General features: G+C 38.3%; 1 protein-coding gene across 4 annotated transcripts in view; it reads right to left on the reverse strand.

The window, feature by feature from the left end:
- The window catches only part of DYM (dymeclin), a 391,190-nt gene that overhangs the window by 220,670 nt on the left and 145,454 nt on the right, over positions 1-25,066 (reverse strand). For all 4 annotated transcript variants that reach the window (XM_088833353.1, XM_088833352.1, XM_055417337.2 and 1 more), the window contains 4 exons: positions 22,850-23,028; positions 20,386-20,511; positions 4,384-4,497; positions 2,981-3,075 (listed from right to left, as the gene is read on the reverse strand). In XM_088833353.1, coding sequence (XP_088689479.1) covers positions 2,981-3,075; positions 4,384-4,497; positions 20,386-20,511; positions 22,850-23,028 — 514 coding nt within the window. The remainder of the gene's footprint in view (positions 1-2,980; positions 3,076-4,383; positions 4,498-20,385; positions 20,512-22,849; positions 23,029-25,066) is intronic.

Below are 25,066 nucleotides of genomic sequence, written 5' to 3' on the forward strand. Positions count from 1 at the left end.
AAACTGTGCAGTCTCTTTCTAAAATAGGATTTAGCAAACATAAATGTGAAAACTAATGACTTCTCACTTGAAGGAGCTGCTACAGCATCTGGTGAGTCCTGAGCTGTGCTGCTGTAATAAATCTCCTGTGTTATCTAAACAGTTTTGGGTTATGCATTTCTTATTATACTTTACAATTTTATACCCTAAACACAAACATTTAGTGGAGAATGAGTTTCCTCAAAATACAAAAAAAGTTTGCTCCCACTTCCAATTCAAGACAAGTGTTTCCTAAGGAATTAAATCTTATTTCCAGGCCCAAACTCAAAGTACTTTCCAAACTTTAAGGCATGAACAAATCATTCAGGGATCTTGTAGAAATGGAAGGTTCTGATTCGGCAGATCTGAAGTCGGGCCAACACTCTGCCTTTCTAAAGTTCCCTCCAACACAATACAGATGCTCTAGTCTAGCTACTCCATTATGGCGCCTGGACCAGAAGCGCTGACTACACTGGGGAACCGTGAGAACTGCACGGCCTTCAGTGTGACAAACAACAGACCAACATCAGCTGCTAACACTGATAACTCCTAGACATTTAAAGTCTTTCTTTTCAAATCCATTTACAACTCATTCATTGACTTTTCTTTTGTTTTTTTTTTGTTGGTATAGAAAATGAGACCTTTTCTTTCTATTCCTTCCATTGTCCTGAACTGTGAATCTAAGAGCTGATAAACCCCTCCCCAGGAAGGATCCAGCTGGTTCTTCCAAGCTTCTCTCCTATAATCCCTGCACTGGTCCACAACACACCAAATGAATGAAGCAGTTATCTTCTAAACGTAAACCATGCTCTCTCACCTCTCGTTTTGGGTTGCTTGGTTGATGCTTCCCCCTATCAGGCCAGTCTCGAGAGCTGCCCCTCTCTATTTACTTTGCCCCGTTTTTTAATGAGATGTGACCCCACCATTCTCTGGACCAACCCCTCATCCTCATTGCAGAGATTTTTCTTTTCACTCTAATATTTACTGCATTCTGCTGGAATTTATAATATATTGGTTTTTTGCCTTATCTTGGCTACTGAATTACAAACTATGTAAGGGCAGGAATTCTTATAACTAATTTTGATACGCTTGGCACTGCCTCACACAGTTGTGCACTAAATGCTAAAAAAAAGCTCCAGTAAAATGAATTAAGGAGTAGTATTATCACTACTCCTTAATGATAATAAACTTGATCTAAATATTCCCAAATCACAAATTTAATGACATTTCTTATTTCTCCAAATACCACAGGTTTTCTACTTTAGTCAGCACAGAAAGCTGAGTTCCAAAGTTGAGTCCAAAGTCAGTCAAATGGATAATCTCTCAAGTACAAATCAAAAAAATAAAATAAAATTCAAAATAATGTACTATTAAAACAGTGAATCAAAGAAAATTATCTTGTGCTAAATTCTGAAGACAAATAAACTAAGAACATAAGTTAATTATGACTAATCAGATGGGGAACACATGTACACCCGGGGCGGATTCATGTCAATGTATGGCAAAACCAATACAGTATTGTAAAGTAATTAGCCTCCAATTAAAATAAATAAATTAAAAAAAAAAAAAGAGCCCAGGTCAATAACTGTCTCTAACCAAAGAATGGAAAGTGAGATCTGAGTTTAAAAGTGACATGGAGTGGTGATAATCACTGATGACTGGAACACAAATAATCGTCAGGCCTGCAATGCCTCAAAATCAAGAATTAAAGGATCTAGTATCACTGAATACATAACAAATGTTCTACTTGGGAGTTGCTACGACAATACTGAGCATCCTGCCTGAAGACGAAAAAGTACCCATATTTGTAAAATCTTGACTTGTTAATTAGTTTTCCTAACCTGAAAGATTGTCTTTGGCAAAGAACAGGGAAGGGATGGGAGTTTCTGGTGATGTTTTGACAAGTAGAATAATGGCTCCTTCAGAATGTCCACATCTACTCTCCACGAACCTACGAATATTTGACCTTACAAGGAAAAAGGGACTCTAGTTGTGATTCAGCTGAGGACCTTGAGGTGGGTAGATCATCCTTCATTATTCAGGTACGGTCAAGGCATTCATAGGAGTCCTCAAAGTAGAAGAGGTCAATGGAGTGATGAGATGTGAGGAGGATTCAACAACCTAATGTTGCTGGCTTTGAAAACACAGGAAGGGGCCATGACCCAAGGAATGTGGGCAGCTTATGGTAGCTGGAAAAGGCAAGGAAAGAGACTCTCCTCGAGGGCCTTCAGAAAAGGATGCAGCCCTCCTGATATCTTGATTCTAGCCTGGTGAGACCCCTGTTGAATGTCTAACCTACAGAATTGTATAATAAATGTTTTTTTAAATATATTTATTTTAACTGGAGGCTAATTACTTTACACTATTGTAGTGGTTTTTGCCATACAATGTGTGTTAAGCCACTAATTTGTGGTAATCCATTATGGCAGCAATGAACGCATGCATGCTTAGTTGCTTCAGTCGTGTCCAACTCTTTGCAATTCCATGGACTGTAGTCTGCCAGGCTCCTCTGTCCATGGGATTTCCCAGGCAATAATACTGGAATAGGTCACCATTTCCTTCTCCAGCAACAGGAAATAATAAAATGGTTAACTGCTATGAAAAAAATTCTCTAAAACAAGTAGATAACTCTGTTTTAAAAGGGCAGAGGGATGCTCAGCAAATATGTGAATCAAGATTTAGTTTGCATTACTAAGAAACAGACCTGCTCCTCTGCAAAAGGCTATCACACAAGCTTAAACCTAGATTTTCATAAAAAGGTTGAAAGCAAACACAACTGACTTTGATTAAAAAGTCTAAGTTAGAAAAGAAAGCAGAACAAGGTATTTTCAACCAAACAAGAAGGTGATTAAAAATTAAGTAGAAAAATGTGACATTCCTCATAGATAGCATTTAAAAAGGGACCACCATAGTATTCTTTTCAAAAAGCCAAAACCAGCATCTCTTTCTTAGCTGTGTTTACCTGACGATCCTCTGGGCAGCATACTGATGGAGGGAACGAAACTGCGCAGACATATTCGCTAGAGCCGCCAGACAGTTTGTGTGAAGGTACTTGTCCTGCCAGAGAGCAGACGTTTGAACACACATCAGAGAGCAGAAGTTTAAAACACACATCAGGTCTTCTAGATATTTTCAGCAAGGTTAACCAGAAGCAAGTGGAAAGTCAACTGTCACTGATTTCAGAAAATTCAGGCCCACAATCCGTTTCCTTTAATTCCAAAACCCGTAAAGTGCAGAAAGTTTTTTCACCACTAATTTGAAGCAACATCTGGCACAAAAGATGACGATTGTATTTATGGTCTTCATTAAGCCTGCCCTGGAGAAGACTGAAATATTTCACTGCAAAAATATTAATGTCTAGTTACAGTGTGCGGCTCCAGAACCTGATGATTACATATTGTGTAGCATAAGAACTATAATTATCTTTCTAAAAAAAAATTCTCCGTCCTAAAACACACATGTGGCTCCGAGAGCTTCAGATAAAAGACTGTAGACATGTTGAGTTTCAGATAAAAGATTGCAGACATGTATCTATGTCAGCCTCCCAGAAGGGAGTAACTGAAAATGGTGCAGTAAACTCGACCATTTCCCTGAGCTATGAATTCTGTATACTACTTCTCTAGTGGCTGGAGATGACATCTGCTCTGCTGCTACTGCTAAGTCACTTCAGTCGTGTCCGACTCTGTGTGACCCCATAGACAGCAGCCCACCAGGCTCCCCCGTCCCTGGGATTCTCCAGGCAAGAACACTGGAGTGGGTTGCCATTTCCTTCTCCAATGTGTGAAAGTGAAAAGTGAAAGTGAAGTCGCTCAGTCGTGTCCGACCCTTAGGACCCCACGGACTGCAGCCTACCAGGCTCCTCCATCCATGGGATTTTCTAGGCAAGAGTACTGGAGTGGTTTGCCATTGCCTTCTCCGGACATCTGCTCTAAGGTATACCAAATACAACCTAGTTTAAATTTTCCTTTCACTCTTTAAAGTATTCTCTTTTTTCCTATGCTTCTGTCCCATCTGAATTCACATTTTCTCATATCTGCATCTTCTTAAAGTTTGCTGTTGCCACTTCTTAAACTTAAGTCAGTTTTAACAGCTCAGCAAAGGCATACAATATCTTTTATCTTAAGTTGCTACACTGCTTATTTTCTATTCATGTAAAATCTCTCTGATCATACAACCTATGAAATACTCAGATGCAGACACTAGAAACATTACCTTAGGATCATAAGACAGAGAATATATGCTGATCTATACTTTTCTACCATATTCTATGAGAAAGTTAGCACTCTAAACATTGAGACTGCTTTAAACTATAGTCTTCGTTGCATTGTATATACAAAGGTAGAAAAACAGCTACGGGATACTTACTCTTGTCCTTGTCATGTTGTACTGAATGGTTCTTATTACAACCAGTATCAGGAGACTTCCCAATGAAATTTCAGTTAAAACCCGCTCTGAATACCAAGTAATATTTTTTAACATCTGTAATGGGGAAGAAAAGTTTAAGTAAGTATGATTGCTTTATGGAAGAAGGGATTATCCATGCCTACAATTTCTGATAAGCCATGGATTTGCTCTGAAGGTGAGTTAAATAGTATGTAAAAATAAATCATGAGAATTTCAGTTCAAGATAGCAAAACTGTGATGTATTTACTACTACTTCCTTCTCAAATTAAAAGAAAAATAGACGACAATATCATTAGTAGACAAAAAAAGGAGCTATATCTAAAAAGGTACGGTAAGGAGGATAATAAGATTGACAGCACAACCGTCAGAGGTCACTCATTTGAAAGCAAAAAAATAAGAAAACCAAGGAGTGTCTTGAAAAGTAGAGTTGTCACAACAGCCACAGAAAATCTGCACCCCTGAGTCAAGGAAAGACCAAGAGTGTAAAGTAGCCACGGTCTTCAAGAAGAGATGGGCCCACACTCTGCTCAGGCTCTTCAGCCAGGTGGCTCTGGGGCTTGCCTCCAGGCCTCGGTTAAGGGAGAACTGTCTAGCTTCAGCTGGTGTAGTTCCACAGACATGCAACACAGAGAGACAGAGAGAGAAAAACTGGGCAACACAGCAGTCAATTCTGGGCAACAGCGAAGGAGGCAAAATGCACAAAACCCGACAGGCTCAGCTGGCACAGAACTCCCCTAACAGCCTCTTCCACTGAGGGCACCCCTACTTCTTTCCTCCTTGACATGGAGCCAAGGTGCCACAGTCTTTCCATCTACACCTGAAAAAGAACAAGACGACTCCTGCCCTCTCTCTGCAATGGACTCTTACCATCCACATCTTCCGAAAGGAGGCACCCCCCACCTTTCAAAACAAGTGAGTCTTTCTTTTACAGCTATGAACAGACAACAGGAAGCTACAGAAAAAGAGAAATTCAGTAATCTAAAAGATAAGCTGAATATCCAATCAAGCCTCTGTTCTAACTGCCAGTAAGTATGAAATACAGAGGACTGAAAAACACGATAAATAACACAATGATATAATCAGCCAAAGCCAAATATATGAAATTCTACTAAATAAACAAGCCAGTTTCTAGAAAAAAAAATAAATGGTGTAGTAGGGAGAGAGAGGAAAACACTGCTGCAGATTAAGATTTGAGAACTAAATGCATTAAGCAGACTTTGGAAACTGATTCAAATCAACCAACTCAACAAAGATATTTTAAAGAAAACTGAATATTAGTAGGCACAATAAAATACTGTCGATCTTGTTGGATGTGATAATGGTGCTACATTTATTTTTTTATGCCCAAATTTATAGGCATGAAATATTTAAATATTTGCAAATGAAATTTTATATATATATATGATTTATAGGATTAAGAAATCTATTTTAGCCAAAACAGAAAAGGCAAAGAGGGTGGAGTGGGTAGATGAAATAAGATCAGAAGACCGTTGATGAATCCACAGGAATTCATTATACTCTTTTTTCCAATTATGTTTACATTTATTGGGTTTATAATTAAAATTTTACTAAATAAAAAATAATATGAAAGCTAATATTGTATGAAATAAGTATTATAAATAATATTGCATGAAATAAATAAAGTGAAACTAAACAAGAACAAACAGACCCCCAATTAAAGATAATTTAAGAGGCTGGGGAAACTTTTTAAAAACTCTAATCAGTATCTTTGATGAGATCTGACAGAATGCTGTTAACCACAAAATAAGAACAGGCCACTGTGAAAAATGAGAATCACAGACTGAAGAAAAGCCACTGAGGACTCAGAAGAGTGACGGGTGAAACTTAAGAGAGGAAAGAATTAGCAGAACGGGCACCACGGAAAAGAGAATTTGTGATCTGAAAGAGAAAACTCAGAGGTCCCCTCAGATAACAGCAATAAAAGGCAAAAAGACAAAATATAAGAGAAACGTGGAGATCCAAAATATACTTTTATAATAAGAGTTCTAGAAAGAAGAGACTGCAATCAACCCTTGAATGACATGGGTTTGAACTGCATGGGTCCATTTATATGGGGCTATTTTTTTCAATAAGCATAACAGTCAGCCCTCCGGATTAGGCGGTTGCATCCTCAGATATGGATACAGATGGCTGACTGTGGGACTTGAACATCTGCGGATTTGAATATCCACGGCAGGTCCTGGAACCAATCCCCACTGACACTGAGGAAGGACTGTAGAAGAAAAACAGAAACATTAGTAACAGAAAATTCCTTTGAGGGAAAGAGAAACTTGCAACACTTTAAGCAAAAATACAGGGGAAAAAAATCAAAATGTATTCTGATAAGATTTCTGAATCCACAGTATATGAGAAAATCCTACTGGTTTCTAGACAGAAGAAACATGTTATCACCAAAAGAAAGAAAAGCAGACTAACATTAGATTTCTCATCTTGAACAGTATACATCTGAAGGACAACATAAAAACGTCTACAAATTTTGGAGGAATATATGATCATTCTAGAATTCTTATCTAGAGAAACCAACACATAAGTATAGAAAAGTACTTTTAAGTCTGCAGCGACTCAGCATGAACCACCCGTGCATTATTTCCCAGGAAAAAGCACACCACCACACACGTAAGTGCTTCCCTGCCCCTCCTCATCACCATGATGAAACAATAAAACAGCCGGAAAAAGTCAAGAGAAGGTAAATATGCACTACTAAACAACAACAACAACAAAACAAGACCAACTCCCCAATCTCATAACTACAATCCATGAAACCAGAAAAATATACCTAAATCTAAATAATATGGTTGACATTAATTCTTCTAAAAGACCAATAAAATACACATTTCTCTGCTAAGTCTGCCTTCCCCCAAATTCCAAACAATATTTAAAATGAGAAAAGGGGCATGGAAACAGATAAAAATAAAAAAGTAAAGAAATATCATCTTCACCTTCATATAAGTACCCATAGTTTTTTCACTCAGTTCAACTCTTTAGCAAGAGACCTAAGTCACCCAGCATCCCCATCACAGATAACCCAACCCTGACCATGGACATCAGGCTCCACGCCACACAAGGATGGCATAGAAATGTCCGGTACATGGTAACTGAGTGTTGTCTGTGAAGTAAAAAATGTAAAACTTGAAGCATCTCCACTTATTCATGACTAATAATGACCTTAATCAACTAGAAGAGGTAACCTACATGTAAAACAAATGGTACTACCTGAAAATATTCAAAACGATGACATCTGCCAGTGGAATCTTTGTTAACAACACGATGCTCAGTCCCTCTGACTTAAGTGTCTAAGGCAGCAGTTCTCAAAATGCACTCCCAGGACCTCTAGGAGTCCCTGAGACATTTCTGGAGCATTCTCAAGGTCAAAACTGTCTTCATCCTAATACCAAGACATTTCTTTCCACTCTTACTCTCTCATGAGTGTACAGTTCAGTTTTCTGAAGGCTACCTAACATGCCTAATAGCACAATTAATTTAATACAGAAGGAGATCTGAGACTTTGTTAAGGCAATTCATTAAAGAGATTTGCAAAAACGTAAAACAATGCTGCCCTTCTCACTAAATTTTTGTTTGTGGAAAACAGTTACTTTCATAAAAATCTGTTACTGATACTAATGTGTAATGGGTTTACTGTAATAATTATTTCTAAATTAACTAATCAAATATTTTTTAAATGTCAGTTTTAATTCCTAATACAGTTAACATAGAGAACAATAACCTACATAAAGATGTTATTTGCCGTTCTCAACTATTTTTAAGTGTAAAGATCAAGAAGGTTAAGAACCACAGCTCTAAGTCTCCAGGGGAATACTAACCCAGGACACTCAACAGGCAGATTAACTAGTGAGAGGAGTCTCTGTCTTTTAAAAGGTCACAAGCTTGAATATAGTTTGGTTTCTCTTCTCCTTTGGCTTCTGTATTTACAAATAAATTATCATAAGCCACCCTTATTTGAAACCGAGGTCACTGGTTCTTAACATCTGCCTGTGTGTGTCAATTAGAAAACTGGATGAAAGAAGTGTTTTGAATAAAAGTAGTCTTATTCATTCAACATTCAGTAAATATTCAGTAAGTATCCACATAGTAAACTTACGACATTACTATGAAAATTAGAAATCCAATTTAGCATTTACATAAAGGTCCATCTTACTGTGAAAAGTAAATTACTGTCTGGAAATTCTGGTAGTGTCTAAGAAAAATTAAAAATAATTAGTTACAGAGCTCACACAGCTTTCCACAGGACACTGATATATAATAGGCAGCATACAGAAAATTTTCTTGGTAACCAAGCTGTAGATCTTGAAATATTTATTTGGTTCTTATAAGAGAAATTCCTCATCTCTTGCATTCAATGTTCATATAGTTTAATACCTATAGATTTATCAGCTTGATTACACAATATATCTATTTATCATTTTATGCTAAGATAACTCAATTAATATGTAGAAGAAAAGCCCTGGAGGATCTGAAAATACCCTTCTTTGCAAAATATATATAATTGTTCATGTCTTCTTTTTAGCCTTTTCCCCCATATGATTTGTCTTTATTGAATACATTTCTTCCATATGTTACATAGGCTAGAATATCACATACTAATATATAATATCAACTCAAGAAATTAAATTTATACATAGAAAAGCACAAAAAATGATTAACTTCCATACTCCCAAAATTGACAGTAACATTTTATTAACATTAACACGTAACGTTTTATTTTTTAAGATAAATATTCCATTTTATTCCCCCAAAGAGGAACAACCACTATCTTGAGTTGGTATATCTTTCCAGTCCATTTCAAATACTTTATGTGTAGAGTAAACTGATACATGTGCACATGCACAGACACACATGTACACACACACACACACACACACATTCCTTTGTATAGTTTCTAGTTTACATAAACAACATCATAATGTATCACACTGAATAGTGTCCTCCAAACTGGTGTCACCCAAAACCTGTCAATGAGAGAGCTTTATTTGGAAACAGGGTCTTTGTAGATACAATCAAGAGAGATTAAATTGGATTAGGGTAGGCCCTAAATCCTATATGATCAGTGTCCTTATAAGAAGAGGAGGAAAGACAGACAGGCACATGAGAAAAGGCCATGTGATGACAGAGGCTGGATGCAGCTGCAAGCCAAAGAATATCAAGGATGGATAACAAGAGACAAGGAATCACCTCCCTTAGGTCCTTCAGAGATAGCATGGCCCTGTTGACACCATGCTTTTGGACTTTAAGTCTCCAGAACAGTAACAATCAATTTCTTTTAATTTTAAGCCACCCAGTTTGCTATGGCAGCACTAGTAAACTGATATACTTAAATATCTGCTTGCACCATGATTTTTTCACTCAATACATCTTTGCAACTCTCCTGTATGGATACATATAAGAAGAATGAATATTCATCATATGTGCCAAACTAGTATTGATAGTACTAATTTTTTTAAATGAACTACTTCTATACTAGTTAGTAAGATGCTGCTTCCCCCAGCCACTACACCAGGACCTCCTCCTGGTTTGGCAATTAACGCAGAGTAGAGAACACAGGACGAACTAGCTGAGAGCCACTCTCACTGGATAACTGTTCTCTCTGGGGCCATGCCAGGTAAACAGCTGAACAGCACCTCGACTTCACTCCACCCAAACACTGGACAGTCCTGTGCAGGAGGTCCCACTGCTTTATCCACTCTTCTATTATGGAAATTTAGGTTATTTCCAGTTTTTCCCCTGTGAAAAACAATGCTGCAACACAGATCCTTGCCCTCACTATCCAAAATGTCACTACAGTAAACTCAGAAACAGGGAGTCCTTACTCTCCATGCTCTTTGTACCCTGACATTAATTACCTTAAGTTAGGAATCATATTCATTCTGAAAACAAAAATACCTGTAAAGTCCTTTTTAAGCTACTCTGTGGTACTTAATGACTTCATGAGCGTGTCACCAAGAATTTGTTAGGAAGCAGAACTGCGAAGCCACTGAACACTTTCTTTTAAAAATATGTGTATGTTTTTCTTCTAAGCCCGTGTACCACCACCAGAGAGAAGCTCGGGTGCCGCAATAAAACCCTCACATGCTGCAACTAAGACCTGCTGCAGACAAAAATAAGTAAATATATAACTGTTTTTAAAAATAAATAATTACAAATGTATGTATGTTTTGGTTAAGTAAGTGAAAGTCACTCAGTTGTGTCCAACTCTTTGCAACCCCATGGACTATACAATCCATGGAATTCTCCAGGCCAGAATACTGGAGAGGGTAGCCTTTGCCTTCTTAAGGGGATCTTCCCAACCCAAGGATCGAACCCAGGTCTCCCACATTGCAGGCGGATTCTTTAGCAGCTGAGCCACAAGGGAAGCCCAAGGATACTGGAGTGGGTAGCCTATTCCTTCTCTAGCAGATCTTTCCAACCAAGAATTGAACTGGGGTCTCCTGCATTGCAGGAGGATTTTTTACCAACTGAGCTATCGGAATATTATTAACTAAAAAGTACAGAGCACCAGTATCCAACACAGCACCAACCACAGCAGCACCAGTCACAGATTAAAAGTTAATACAATTAAAAACTGAATTCATCAGTCACACTGGCCACATTTCAAGTGCTGCTTGCTATACTGGACAGTGCAGTTACAGAAGATTTCCATCAACTCAGAAAACTTGACTGAATATTCTGGTTAGAGAACAACACTGTATCCATCACCCAGTTTTAGCAAATGTTAATACTTTCCCTTGTGAAGCACCTAAAGTTCTACAGCTAACCTCTGAGAACCACACTCCTAAATGTGATACTTCATTATAATGAATATTTTTTAATTTATTATGATCAGACCATGTAGTTCTATATCATTCGTTGTATTAACAGTTCCTCTGTAGTATTTCATTTATGATATTGCTGTTTTCAGTTTATGGAACACTATGAACAGCACTACAAGAAGATTCCATCAAATGTGCTCTTGTGAATAAAGTTTTTCCTAGGACTCAAATCAGGAAATGGAATTGGTAGGAGGTAAAGTATTTATTTCTGCAGGTAATATGAGGAATGTGAGAGGCTAAATTCCTCTGAAAAGTGGTTCTGTTAGTTTATACTGCCACTACCAGTATATGAGAGTCCTTTTTCTCTATATCCTCACCTAACACGTGAGCCTTAGAAAGCATCACTACGAACAAAGCTAGTGGAGGTGATGGAATTCCAGTTGAGCTATTTCAAATCCTGAAAGATGATACTGTGAAAGTACCGCAATCAATATGCCAGCAACTTTGGAAAACTCAGCAGTGGCCACAAGACTGGAAAAGGTCAGTCTTCATTCCAATCCCAAAGAAAGGCAATGCCAAAGAATGCTCAAACTACCACACAACTGCACTCATCTTACACACTAGTAAAGTCATGCTCAAAATTCTCCAAGACAGGCTTCAGCAATATGTGAATCGTGACCTTCCAGATGTTCAAGCTGGTTTTAGAAAAGGCAGAGGAACCAGAGATCAAATTGCCAACATCCGCTGGATCATGGAAAAAGCAAGAGGGTTCCAGAAAAACATCTATTTCTGCTTTATTGACTATTTCAAAGGCTTTGACTGTGTGGATCACGATAAGCTGTGGAACATTCTGAAAGAGATGGGAATACCAGACCACCTGACCTGCCTCTTAAGAAACCTGTATGCAGGTCAGGAAGCAACAGTTAGAACTGGACATGGAACAACAGACTGGTTCCAAATTGGGAAAGGAGTACGTCAAGGCTGTCACCCTGCATTTTTAACTTATATGCAGAGTACATCATGAGGAATGCTGGGCTGGAAGAAGCACAAGCTGGAATCAAGATTGCCGGGAGAAATATCAATAACCTCAGATATGCAGATGACACTACCCTATGGCAGAAAGTGAAAGTGAAGAGGAACTAAAATTCCTCTTGATGAAAGTGAATGAGGAGAGTGAAAAAGTTGGCTTGAAGCTCAACATTCAGAAAACTAAGATCATGGCATCTGGTCCCATTACTTCATGGGAAATAGATGGGGAAACGGTGGAAACAGTGTCAGACTTTATTTTTTTGGGCTTCAAAATCACTGCGGATGCTGATTGCAGCCATGAAATTAAAAGACGCTTACTCCTTGGAAGGAAAGTTATGACCAACCTAGATAGCATATTAAAAAGCAGACACATTAATTTGCCAACAAAGGTCTGTCTAGTCAAGGCTATGGTTTTTCCAGTGGTCACGTATGGATGCGAGAGTTAGACTGTGAAGAAAGCTGATCACCAAAGAACTGATGCTTTTGAACTGTGGTGTTGGAGAAGACTCTTCAGAGTCCCTTGGACTGCAAGGAGATCCAACCAGTCCATTCTAAAGGAGATCAATCCTGGGTGTTCATTGGAAGGACTGATGCTAAAGCTGAAACTCCTACTTTGGCCACCTCATGTGACGAGCTGACTCACTGGAAAAGACTCTGATGCTGGGAGGGACTGGGGGTGGGAGGAGAAGGGGACCGAGAATGAGATGGCTGGATGGCATCACCGACTCTGTGGACATGAGTTTGAGTGAACTCCGGGAGTTGGTGATGGACAGGGAGGCCTGGCGTGCTGTGATTCATGGGGTCGCAAAGAGTCAGACACGACTGAGCAACTGAACTGAACATATGACATCTCATACTTTTTGCCAATCTGACGAGCACACAATATTTCAGTTACCTTAATAAGAATGATGCTGAGGAATCATCAAGTTGAACATCCTTTAAAAAAGCTTACCAGTCATTCAGGTTTTTATTCTGTTTTTCTATTACTTTGTCCATTATTCTAGCAACATTTTGTTTTGTAATTGATTATAAGGGTTCTTAAAATTAAAAACACTAACCCATCTTTCTGTCTGTATCGTTTTTTCACTTGTTAGAACAATGAAAGTTTTCATTTTAATGTTTATTTATTTATTTTCATTCATGGTTTATACATTTTGCACTTAAGAAATCCTTTTCTCAGCAAGTTTATAGAAATATTATCTTTCAATCTCTGAAGATTTTTAAGTGTAATTTTTCACAGCTAGCCTTATTAATCCAATAGGAATTTCTTTCTGTATGTGGGACAAGATAATCTTACTTTTTCCATTTGGATGAGCCATGTTCTCAAACTCAGAAAAAAAATGTACTTACTACTTAGAATTGATGCTTTTAAACTGTGGTGTTGGAGAAGACTCCTGAGAGTCCCTTGGACAGCAAGGAGATCAAACCAGTCAATCCGAAAGAAAATCAGTCCTGAGTATTCACTGGAAGGACTGATGCTGAAGCTGAAATTCCAATACTTTGGCCACCTGATATGACAAACTGACTCACTGGAAAAGACCCTGATGTGGGAAAGATTGAAGGTGGGAGGAGAAGGGGATGACAGAGGATGAGATAGTTGGATGGCATCAACTTGATGGACAAGAGTTTGAGCAAGCTCTGGGAGTTGGTGATGGACAGGGAAGCCTGGCATGCTGCAGTCCACGGGGTTGCAAAGAGTCGGACATGACTGAGCGAATGAACTTCTGTCACACTTCACATTTCCATATTTGAATGTGTAGTTTCTGAACTAAGTTCTTTCCATTTGTCTATTTTTTATTCTCTTGTTAATAAAACACAATCTTAAGTAATAAAAGTTTTACAACTGATCTATCTGGTAGGGTGAATAACTCCACAATGAAATGTTCCAAAAACTTCTAGGCTTTTTGCTTTCACACACACACACACAAAACTGCTAATATTTTGATCAGATGAACACAGTAATTAATTAAAAGGCAAATTAACAATTTTATGACACTGAGTCTTCCGATCTGTGAACACAGTATCTCTATTTATTAATACATATATAGTATTTTTCATTTGGGCTTCCCTGGTGGCTCAGTGGTCAAGAATCCACCTACCAATGCAGGAGACGAAGATTCTATCCCTAAGTCAAGAAGATCCTCTAGAGAAGGAAATGGTAACCGACTGCACTGTTTCAGACTGGGAAATCCCATGAACAGAGGAGCCTGGCAGGTCACAGTCCACGGGAGTCACAAAAGAGCTGGATACAACTTAACAACTAAATGACAATTCACGGCACTAAAAAATTATACCTCTTTTAGATTGGTTCCGAGGTTCACAGTAGTTTTATTGCCATAGTTAAGCACTATCTCTATACCACATTTTGAAGTTTTTTGTTATTTGTGTGCAGAAACAGTACTTAGTTTGTATAGTTTAGTTTCTGGATCTATGATCCAGAAAGTTTGTTCAATTTCTTAACATTTCTCATACTAGAGTCTTGAATTTTCTAGGTAGTCAATTATAACATTTACAAATACTGCCATTTAGATTTCCTTTAATTTTAAACTTCTTTTTTCATAAACAACTCATTTTTTATGCTTTAAAGTACACATTTTTTTTTCCTGAGCCACAAACAAGTATTTCCACAGCAAGCATATTTACAAATGGGACAATGAAACTGATCAGCATATAATATGCTCAGCTCCTGATTTATAGAGCATAGCAAATTAGCAATGCTGTGTCTGTTTTCAGGAATAAAAGATCCCAGATTATTCTTGGGGCTCATCCAATAACCAAGAAAGAGCATGAAAAACAGATAACGAATACGACAACAGACAATGTTCATGAAGAAAGAGTTTGCTGGGACTTTCCTCGCAGCACAGTGGATAGGAATCCATCTGCCAAATCAGGGGACATGGGTTCCAGCCCTGGTCAGGAATATTCCACAGGCCGCGAAGCAAGTAAACACATGAGCCCCAACTACTGAGTCCGCGTGCTGCAACTCCCAAAGCCTGCCTGTCTGGGGCTTGTGCTCTGCAACAAGAGAACCCACCAAAATGAGAAGCCCACACAATACAGCCAAGAGAAACCCCTGCTCACTGCAAATAGAGAAAACCCAAGCAAAGCAACGAAGATCCAGTGCAGCCAAAAATAAGTAAAAGAGATATTTTTAAATTATTAAAAGAAGTTTTCCTATCCATGGTATGATCAGAACACACACGAGGGTGATCGTAAACTTTTAAATGCACAAATCATTGATCATACTTCTTTTTCATTAAGAAATAGAAATAAAATTTAATTACAGCATATGCAGTGAAAACAGAATTAATTTTTAAAAACTCTCAACTTTATATTACTATACAGCTTATTAACAATGTTGTGATAGTTTCAGGTATACAGCAAAGTGACTCAGTTATACATATATATGTATGAATATGTACTTTTCTTTTTCAAATTCCTTCCCCATTTAGGTTGTTACATAATATTTTGAGCAGAGCTCCTTTTGCTATACAGTAGGTCCTTGTTGGTTATTAATTTTAAATATAGCAGTGTGAACATGTTAATCCCAAAGTCCCTAACTATCCCTTCCCCTCACCCATCCCTCCTAAACCATAAGTTCATTCTCTACGTCTGTGAGTCTGCTTCTGTTTTGCAAATAAGTTCCTTTGAATCATTTCTTTTTCGATTTCCCATAAGAGCAAGTGAAAGTTGCTTAGTCATGTCCGACTCTTTGCGACCCCAAGGACTGTATAGTCCATGGAATTCTCTAGGCCAGAATACTGGCTTGGGTAGCCTTTCCCCTCTCCAGGGGATCTTCCCAACCCAGGGATCGAACCCAGGTCTCCCGCATTGCAGGCCAATCCTTTACCAGCTGAGCCACAGGGGAAGCCCCATAAGAGCAATATCATACAATATTTCCCCAATCTCCATGTTGCTGTAAATGGCATTATTTCATTCTTTGTAATGGCTAGGTAATAGTCAAGGCAATGGTTTTTCCCGTGGTCATGTATGGATGTGAGAGTTGGACTGTGAAGAAGGCTGACCGCCGAAGAATCGATGCTTTTGAACTGTGGTGTTGGAGAAGACTCTTGAGAGTCCCTTATACTGCAAGGAGATCCAACCAGTCCATTCTAGAGGAGATCAATCCTGGATGTTCATTGGAGGGACTGATGCTAAAGCTGAAACTGCAATACTTTGGCCACCTCATGCGACGAGTTGACTCACTGGAAAAGACTCTGATGCTGGGAAAGGTTGGGGGCGGGAGGAGAAGGGGACGACGGAGAATGAGATGGCTGGATGGCATCACCGACTCTGTGGACATGAGTTTGAGTGAACTCCGGGAGTTGGTGATGGACAGGGAGGCCTGGTGTGCTGTGATTCATGGGGTCGCGGAGAGTCGGACACGACTGAGCGACTGAACTGAACTGAACTGAACCACATCTTCTTTATCCATTCCTCTGCCACTGGATATTTAGATTGCTTCCATATCTTGGCTATTGTAAACAGTGCTGCAATGAACACTGGCGTGCATATATCTTCTTGAATTATGGTTTTCTTTAGATATAGGCCCAGGAGTGGGATTGCTGGATCATATATACACAGCTGCTTTAGCAAAAATAGGCCCCAAGTGGAAAAAAAGCCAAATACTCACCAAGAAGGGGATGAATAAATATACAGTGGCATATTCACAGAATGGAACAGTATATGGCAATAAATAAAACAAACTAATGATGCAGTAACATTTGTGAATTTCAGCAATACTATGCTGAGTGAAAGAAGCCAAAATAAAAGAGAACACACTAATTTCTTTCCCAATGCCCAGTGACAGGCATTTTTATATACTTATATTCCATTTTATATACTTATATATACCATTTTTATATAATTTCCATGTGTTTACATATCTTCTCTCGAGAAGTATTTTTCCAAATTTCTCCCCACTGTTTTAAATTAAATTTTAATAAATTTTTTATTTTGAAATAACTGTAGTTTTAAGAAAAATGCTGTGAGAGTCCATGTATCCCGTACCAATTTTTCCCCAGAAACAACTGTATTTCAAGAACAGGTAAAAGCTAATCTACTGGGAGGGAATTCTTCTAGAATATAGTTAACTCTGGGTAGTGTGGGGTATTGACCAGAATATGCAAAAGAGAGTCTTCTATTATGCTAGAAACATTCAATAACGTGATCTGGGTGGTATTAACAGAAGCTCAACATTCAGAAAACAAAGATCATGGCATCTGGTCCCATCACTTCATGGGAAATAGATGAAAAAACAGTGGAAACAGTGTCAGACTTTATTTTTTTGGGCTCCAAAATCACTGCAGATACTGATTGCAGCCATGAAATTAAAAGACGCTTGCTCCTTGGAAGGAAAGTTATGACCAACCTTGATAGTATTCCAACCTTGATAGTATATTAAAAAGCAGAGACATTACTTTGCCAACCAAGGTCCGTCTAGTCAAGGCAATGGTTTTTCCCGTGGTCATGTATGGATGTGAGAGTTGGACTGTAAAGAAAGCTGATCGCCGAAGAATCGATGCTTTTGAACTGTGGTGTTGGAGAAGACTCTTGAGAGTCCCTTATACTGCAAGGAGATCCAACCAGTCCATTCTAAAGGAGATCAATCCTGGATGTTCATTGGAAGGACTGATGCTAAAGCTGAAACTGCAATACTTTGGCCACCTCATGTGACGAGCTGACTCACTGGAAAAGACTCTGATGCTGGGAAGGGTTGGGGGTGGGAGGAGAAGGGGACGACGGAGAATGAGATGGCTGGATGGCATCACCGACTCTGTGGACATGAGTTTGAGTGAACTCCGGGAGTTAGTGATGGACAGGGAGGCCTGGCATGCTGTGATTCATGGGGTCGCGGAGAGTCGGACACGACTGAGTGACTGAACTGAACTGAACTGATACATGTGTAGAAACTTGCAAGTTGTACCTTTAAAATCTGAGTACTTTCTATTTTGTACTTTAATTGAAAAGCATTTTTAAAAATCATACTTTTTTGTTCCTTATCAAAAGAAGGATAAATGCTCTTAAAAAAATTAAAGCAATGCAAATGTTTTTTCTAGAGGTACTTTACTAAATATGATCATTTGATCCCACTACATAAGGATCAAAAATTTTATATGTTTTATCCTCTTTCTGTAGCACTGCTGCTGCTGCTAAGTTGCTTCAGTCGTGTCCGACTCTGTGCGACCCCAGAGATGGCAGCCCACCAGGCTCCGCCATCCCTGGGATTCTCCAGGCAAGAACACTGGAGTGGGTTGCCATTTCCTTCTCCAATGCATGAAAGTGAAAAGTGAAAGTGAAGTCGCTCAGTCATGTCCGACTCCTAGTGATCCCATGGACTGCAGTCTACCAGGCTCCTCTGTCCATGGGGTTTTCCAGGCAAGAGTACTGGAGTGGCTTGCCATTGCCTTCTATAGCACTGCTGCTGCTAAGTCACTTCAGTCGTGTCCGACTCTGTGTGACCCCATAGACGGCAGCCCACCAGGCTCCCGTGTCCCTGGGATTCTCTAGGCAAGAACACTGGAGTAGGTTGCCATTTCCTTCTCCAATGTGTGAAAGTGAAAAGTGAAAGTGAAGTCACTCAGTCATGTCTGACTCGTAGCGACCCCATGGACTGCAGCCTACTATGCTCCTCCGTCCATGGGATTTTCTAGGCAAGAGTACTGGAGTGGCTTGCCATTGCCTTCTCCATCTATAGCACTAGTATTCCTTAAACCTTAGTTGAAACGACAGTCACACTACATAAGAGGCAAAAATAATTTGAGTGGGAACAGGAGAGAAAAGATCACATAAAATCTCTTCTAAAGAAGCAAGTGTTTATACCTGAAGAGAGAAGCTTCCAGCTCTGTCTCATACTAGACCCCCAATGTAGACTGTAAGAATCCCTTCTAAGAAATTGACCACCCCAAAAGAAAAGGCTTGCAGGGAGCAGGATATCCAGAGAAACGGAATGTGTAGAGCACATTATATTGAGTAAGTCCTGCCCACACAAAGAACTTTCAATCAAAGTTTTAGTAGCCTGCTCCTAAAGAGAAAGAAACAAGCAAGAATCACCACACATTTGAGGAAATCCCCTAATGAGGATGAAGACAGGAGCCAAAAACAAAAATGAAACTGAGAAAATAGGCAGTATGCTGTAATAGCTTGAGAAGGGATTCTCAGTTTTGTTGAAGTAGTGGGAGTTGCATTAGTGATTGGCACATGAACATAAAAACAAAGCAATGGTGTTCTACAGATAAATTAAAACATGTACAAGAAAGGAAACACAATTATTACACAGTCCCTCTGAGGGTAGAGTAACAGTTAACAAAACCACAATAATGTAAAAAGCTGAGTTATCCCAGAACTCTAATAAGATGGGAGAGAAAAAAGTCTCCGTGCTGGAAACAGGCCTGGGAACCCAGAGGGCACACTCAAGATGTACGGTAAGGAGAACTAATATCATATATTTTATCTTAGGATGGTAACAGTTAATATCTGTAAATCTGAAAAATCAAGAAATATTTAGAAACAGGGACAGAGCTGATGGCATTCGTCTTTGGGGAGGGGCAATCAGGTATGGGATGGACATGCGGTCTGCTATTTTGCACTGAAACCTAGTACTTCTGTGTAAGTTTTAAAACTATGTACATGAATTACTTTGACACAAAATACCACTGAGGAAGAGAAAACCAGTTTGGGAATGAAACTCACTGATAGGACTAGAATTTAAGGAGTTAAATTATAGTACACTATTTTACATTGTTTTATATAACAATTTTTCAGTCCTTTTCTTCTTCCCTATTCTTTCATTCTATATAAAAGGAGGAAATCTATTTGGTCATTTCCACCACAATTAAAAAGTGAAAATGGAGAGGAAAAATGACCTCAGGACAGCATAAACATTTCTATCTAAATTTCCATCTAAAACATTTCTATCTAAAAAACTAAAGAAACTATTTGGGGAGAGTTTTTAATAGTAGTTAATAATAGTTCTTCAGAAGGAAAAAAAAAAAGGACCACTTCATAAATCTGAAGAAAAATACTAAGTCAGGCATGTGCAGAAACACCTACTAGAAGGAAAAGAAGGAAGAAGGGTTCACTAAGGGTGGTAAATTTTATGGACTGACGTGTCCATTCAGTAGCTCTGATCAACGTGAAGATAACTTACCACTTCATGAATGGATCTATTGAAGCCATCATCTTCTGTAAGGATCAACAATATTATAAGAGCCATATACACATGGTGTGAATTTCTTTCTTCCACATGATACAGAATCTCGAGAATTGGTAAAACCTAGTGAATAAAAATTTTAATTTATCATTTCAATTACTTTATTATAAAACTAATGTTTTCAAGCTCTATACTTTTATCATGTATCCTTTGCTTTAATTTCATAAATCAGCCTGTGACTGAAATTACCTTCCATTTGCAGAGCTAAGGTATCAGAAGAGAAAACCATCCCCTACTGCAAAGCTCTGCCACCATATAAAGTTTGAGTTTAGGGACTTATCTGGTAGTCCAGTGGTTAGGAATCCACCTGCCACTGTAGGGAACACGGCCATGATGCCTGGTTCGGGAAGATCCCACATGCCATAAGGCAACTAAGCCCATGCGCCACAACTACTGAGCCTGGGCCCTAGAGTCTAAGTGCTGCAACGAGAGAAGCCACGGCAATGAGAAGCCTGTACACTACAACCAGAGAGCAGCCCCAGCTCACTGCCACTAGAGAAAGCTTGTGCATAGAAATGAAGACCCAAGGCAGCCAAAAAAAAAGGCTGAGCTTACAGAAACCACTCAGGCTCATGGCCAACACCTGACACTCAAAGAGACACGTCTCCAGTCTAGCAGGAACTTATATAATATAGTACTTTTAAAAACAGGGTTTCCCTGGTGGCTCAGTCAGTAAAGAATCCACCTGCAATAGCAGGTTCAGGTTTGATCCCTGGGTCAGGACAATCCCATGGAGAAGGAAATGGCAACCCACTGCAGTATTCTTGCCTGGGAAATCCCAAGGACAGAGGAGTCTGGCAAGCTACAGTCCTTGGGGTCACAAGAGTTGGATACCACTTAACGACTAAACAACAACGTTCTTAGAAACACTGTAATATGTCAAACATTACCCTTTTAATAGCAAAGATGCTAGGATAAAAGAATTGTTAACAACAAAAGCAGACCAGCACAGTGAATTTCCTACCAGTAATATATTTTCTAATCAGATTCAACAAATTACAGAACAAAAAGGACAGGGAAGGACATCAGCTAAAATACTATAAAAGTAATCTATGCAAAACATTAAAAATGAAAACAAATATATCAATACAAGCCTCACCTCTTCCCACTCCTCCCCCAAAAAATCCCCAAACAAAACCTTTTAACTCTTCACTGGTGTTAAGTCATCATATACAGACAATTGTTCTCCTGCATGATCTTATGTACCAACAAACATCCTTACCATGGAACTTTCTAGAGCAGACGATGTCATGGGCTTTCTGACTATTGCCATCATTTCCCTTAGGTTACACCATGCTCAGAACTGTCTCCTTATATTCACTCACCCATTAGTAAATAAGCCTTTTCTTTACAAATTTTTACTCACATGAGCAGAACCTTGTCACACCCAATTTCACTATTTAAGCCAATGCTTTCCACATATAGCTGGTGTGAAAACAGGTTCTTTCATCACATTTTTCTGTTGTTAGTGTCACTTTGACATAGAATATACTCTTCAAACAAATTCTAATATTCCATGCTTACTATTTTCATCCTAAATGTTGAAAAAAACGGCCACCAAATCCCTGGGGAATCCTGCTATCAGTCTGTAAAAACTGATGTAGAGGGGACATTCCTATTGCCACCTGCAAGCTGCTGGCTATTTCAGAGACGGTCACAATTTTATTAATGCATGAATAGTTCGACGTTACCTAGACAATATGTATTTCAAATGTGACATTAACACCTTAGTGAGTTAGTTTACTTTTCATAGAAACATTATTATTTACATATTAGTTACAATGGAAATCAGTGATGGCCTACAGGGGTTTCTATCTATGAGCAAAAATAGAACCAATCTGGAACCAATCTCACTCACACAGTGAAGGATAATGTGCAATTATGTGATGCCTGGCAATGGTACCTTAAAATAACTATAACACTCCAGGAATTGAGTTCAAGACAGCCTTAGCATCTAAGCTGGTTGAAGGGATAGGACATTTGGGAGTTGAGTAGAAAAAAATCACCCTTCCTTTTAGCCATACTTATCAGGAATACACAGCGACTGAGACTTGAACATGGTGGGACGACACTTAGTAGTGGAAAGGAACCAAGAGGGTCTAAGTGTCTTCTTGAGAACGGCAGCCAGTACGTCCTGAGGGACGGATCCAGGCTGAATCCTGGGCAGCAGGTCGGCTGTTCAGGACCTGTGCGCTCTGCTCTGCTGTGTCCCCCAGCTCTACATGAGCCCTTTCCTACACTGTAAAACTCAGACCTCTGCCTCTTCCTGGGGGCATCTCCCTATCAACCTCTGACTATCCACCTTTGCAGGCAGGCAAACAACATACGTATCCTCCTGGGAAAAGAAATCACTCTTCAAAACATTATAAAACACAAATGCTATGCTTAATATGATACTTACAAGATTTTCCATATCTGTGCGAGCCAACATGTATGTTCTAATATTGCTGTTCTGATGGAGCAATGTATACAAAAGAAGAGTAGCTTGGTCGGATGTCTGCTGTTCACACAGGGCCATGTACAAACTGTTGAAGTTAATCTGGAAAGAATGTGGAATTGACGAGGGGAAAGGACTGCTATCTGGAATACAGAAAACACAAAATCTTAAAAATATTACAGTTTCTAGACTGCCTGATATAAATAATAAAAGCACTCTTAATGTATACAATTCAATTCCAATTAATTTTATGTAAGTTGCTAAATTTCAGGCTCAAAATTGCAATTAGTGTTCTAAACTTTACTTAAAAAAGAACTAGACTAAAACTACAATTGATAGTATGTTTGAAATTTGCTAAGAGAATAGAATTGAAATGTTCTCACACACACACACACAATCCCCCACAAAAAGAAACACAAAAACCCAACCCAATCCAACCCAAACTAGGACAATTTATTTCTTGGTACTAACAAAGCCACAATTTTCCAATGATTATAAACATATGAGCAAATACCATGCAACAGAGTGGCTTTTTTTAAGCCAAGTATTAAAAACAACAAAAACAAACCTAAACTAAGTCATGTAGTTTGATTCCATTACTATTTTTGCATTAATACAGCTGAATTAAATTGTCAATGAAATATAAACTTAAATAAATACAGCTATGGAGGTAGGGAAAAAAAAAAACTCTAACACATATAATTTAACCACGACATTGAAATGCTTTGTTATTAATACCAAAACTAAACAGCCATCAGTCCTAAATAAAAATATCCAGAGACAAACAGGAAATCCTCTTGTAAAATAAAAGTTAAAAAGAAAAAACAAAACAACCGCCTTGAAGTTAATTTTTTTCAAATGAATTATCAGAGTTAAAGTATTCATCTATGTAATTAATCCATTTATGAAGAAAATGGCTAGGATAATATATAATTTAAATAACAAAAATATTAAAATCAGTTTGCTCAACATTGTCTTCTATAATAGAACATACCAAACCTAAGACAACTACTGGCAAACTTATAAAACATTTTTGTTTAAAGGAAAACTTAAAACTAATTGACTACAACTACTAAGAACCTTTTTTTTAAGTGGTATTACTGAAGTGATGAAAAGCATAAATTACAACCCACACAGGAAAAATTCTTGATATTCCAAAAGTGACATAGTCCCTTTCCTACAGTTTACTGAATTTGTTTAAAAACTGAAGCAAGCAAGGTTAGGAAGTTAAAAAGGAGGTAAAGTTAGGTTAACTGACTTAAGAGAAAATTATAGTTTCAACAGGTAAAACACTAGCACAGGGCAGCACAAAGAACAATATTTTAACATGTTTTGACAAGTAAGCACAAAGAACTTTTTTTCAAGACACAGAACCACTAGCAAAACAAAATAAAATTAAAAAAATAAATAACACTGTTCTAACATTTCCAGAAGCTGTGCTCTTATGGAAAAGAAACGTGTACCAGCAAAGTCTTTGATAGCACAGCCCTATAATTCTCAGATTTTCCTTTCTAAACTTCACATTTGTGAGAATAATGTACCTAGAAAAATCTTTATTACAAAATGCCCTCACTTTCCTTCCACATTCAGAACAAAGATTATTTTTTCAATCCTAATCCTTGTTTAGTACTTTGTATTTTTGACACATACAAAAGTAACTGTTTTGTTAAGACTGACCTATATTTTTGCAAGGGATGGAAAAAGGAAGGGCTGAATATATTGAGGATGTAAATATTACACAATCTACAGAAGACGCAGTGTAGGAGGGTCCTGGACATAGTACTCCTCCTTACAATGGAAGTAAAATAACAAATTCACCAGCCTGACTACAAATGGAACACATATGTTGTGTGTCTGTCACTAGCTAGTAAGTACTATGAACCAGCCATTATACTGACAGTTTTATCCATATTACCCCTTATTTAACCCGTATGACAACCATGTCATTACTCTGACCAGTTTCACAAAGTAGAGGCTTACAGAGATTAAGCAACTTGTTAAAATATTTATTTAAATTGGAGGATAATTATTTTACAATATTGTGATGGCCTCTGCCATACATCAACTTTTCCAATAACATTCCTAAGTAAACAAAGATCAGCTCCTGTTGTTCCCACCACATTATACTGTTTCTTACAAAAGTAGCAATAATTTAGTGAGCCTGTCCTATGATAAATGCTC

This window comes from Moschus berezovskii, chromosome 28 (genome assembly GCF_049115385.1).
Source record: "Moschus berezovskii isolate FMDL1 chromosome 28, NW_MosBer_1.0, whole genome shotgun sequence".
Lineage (NCBI taxonomy): Eukaryota > Metazoa > Chordata > Mammalia > Artiodactyla > Moschidae > Moschus > Moschus berezovskii.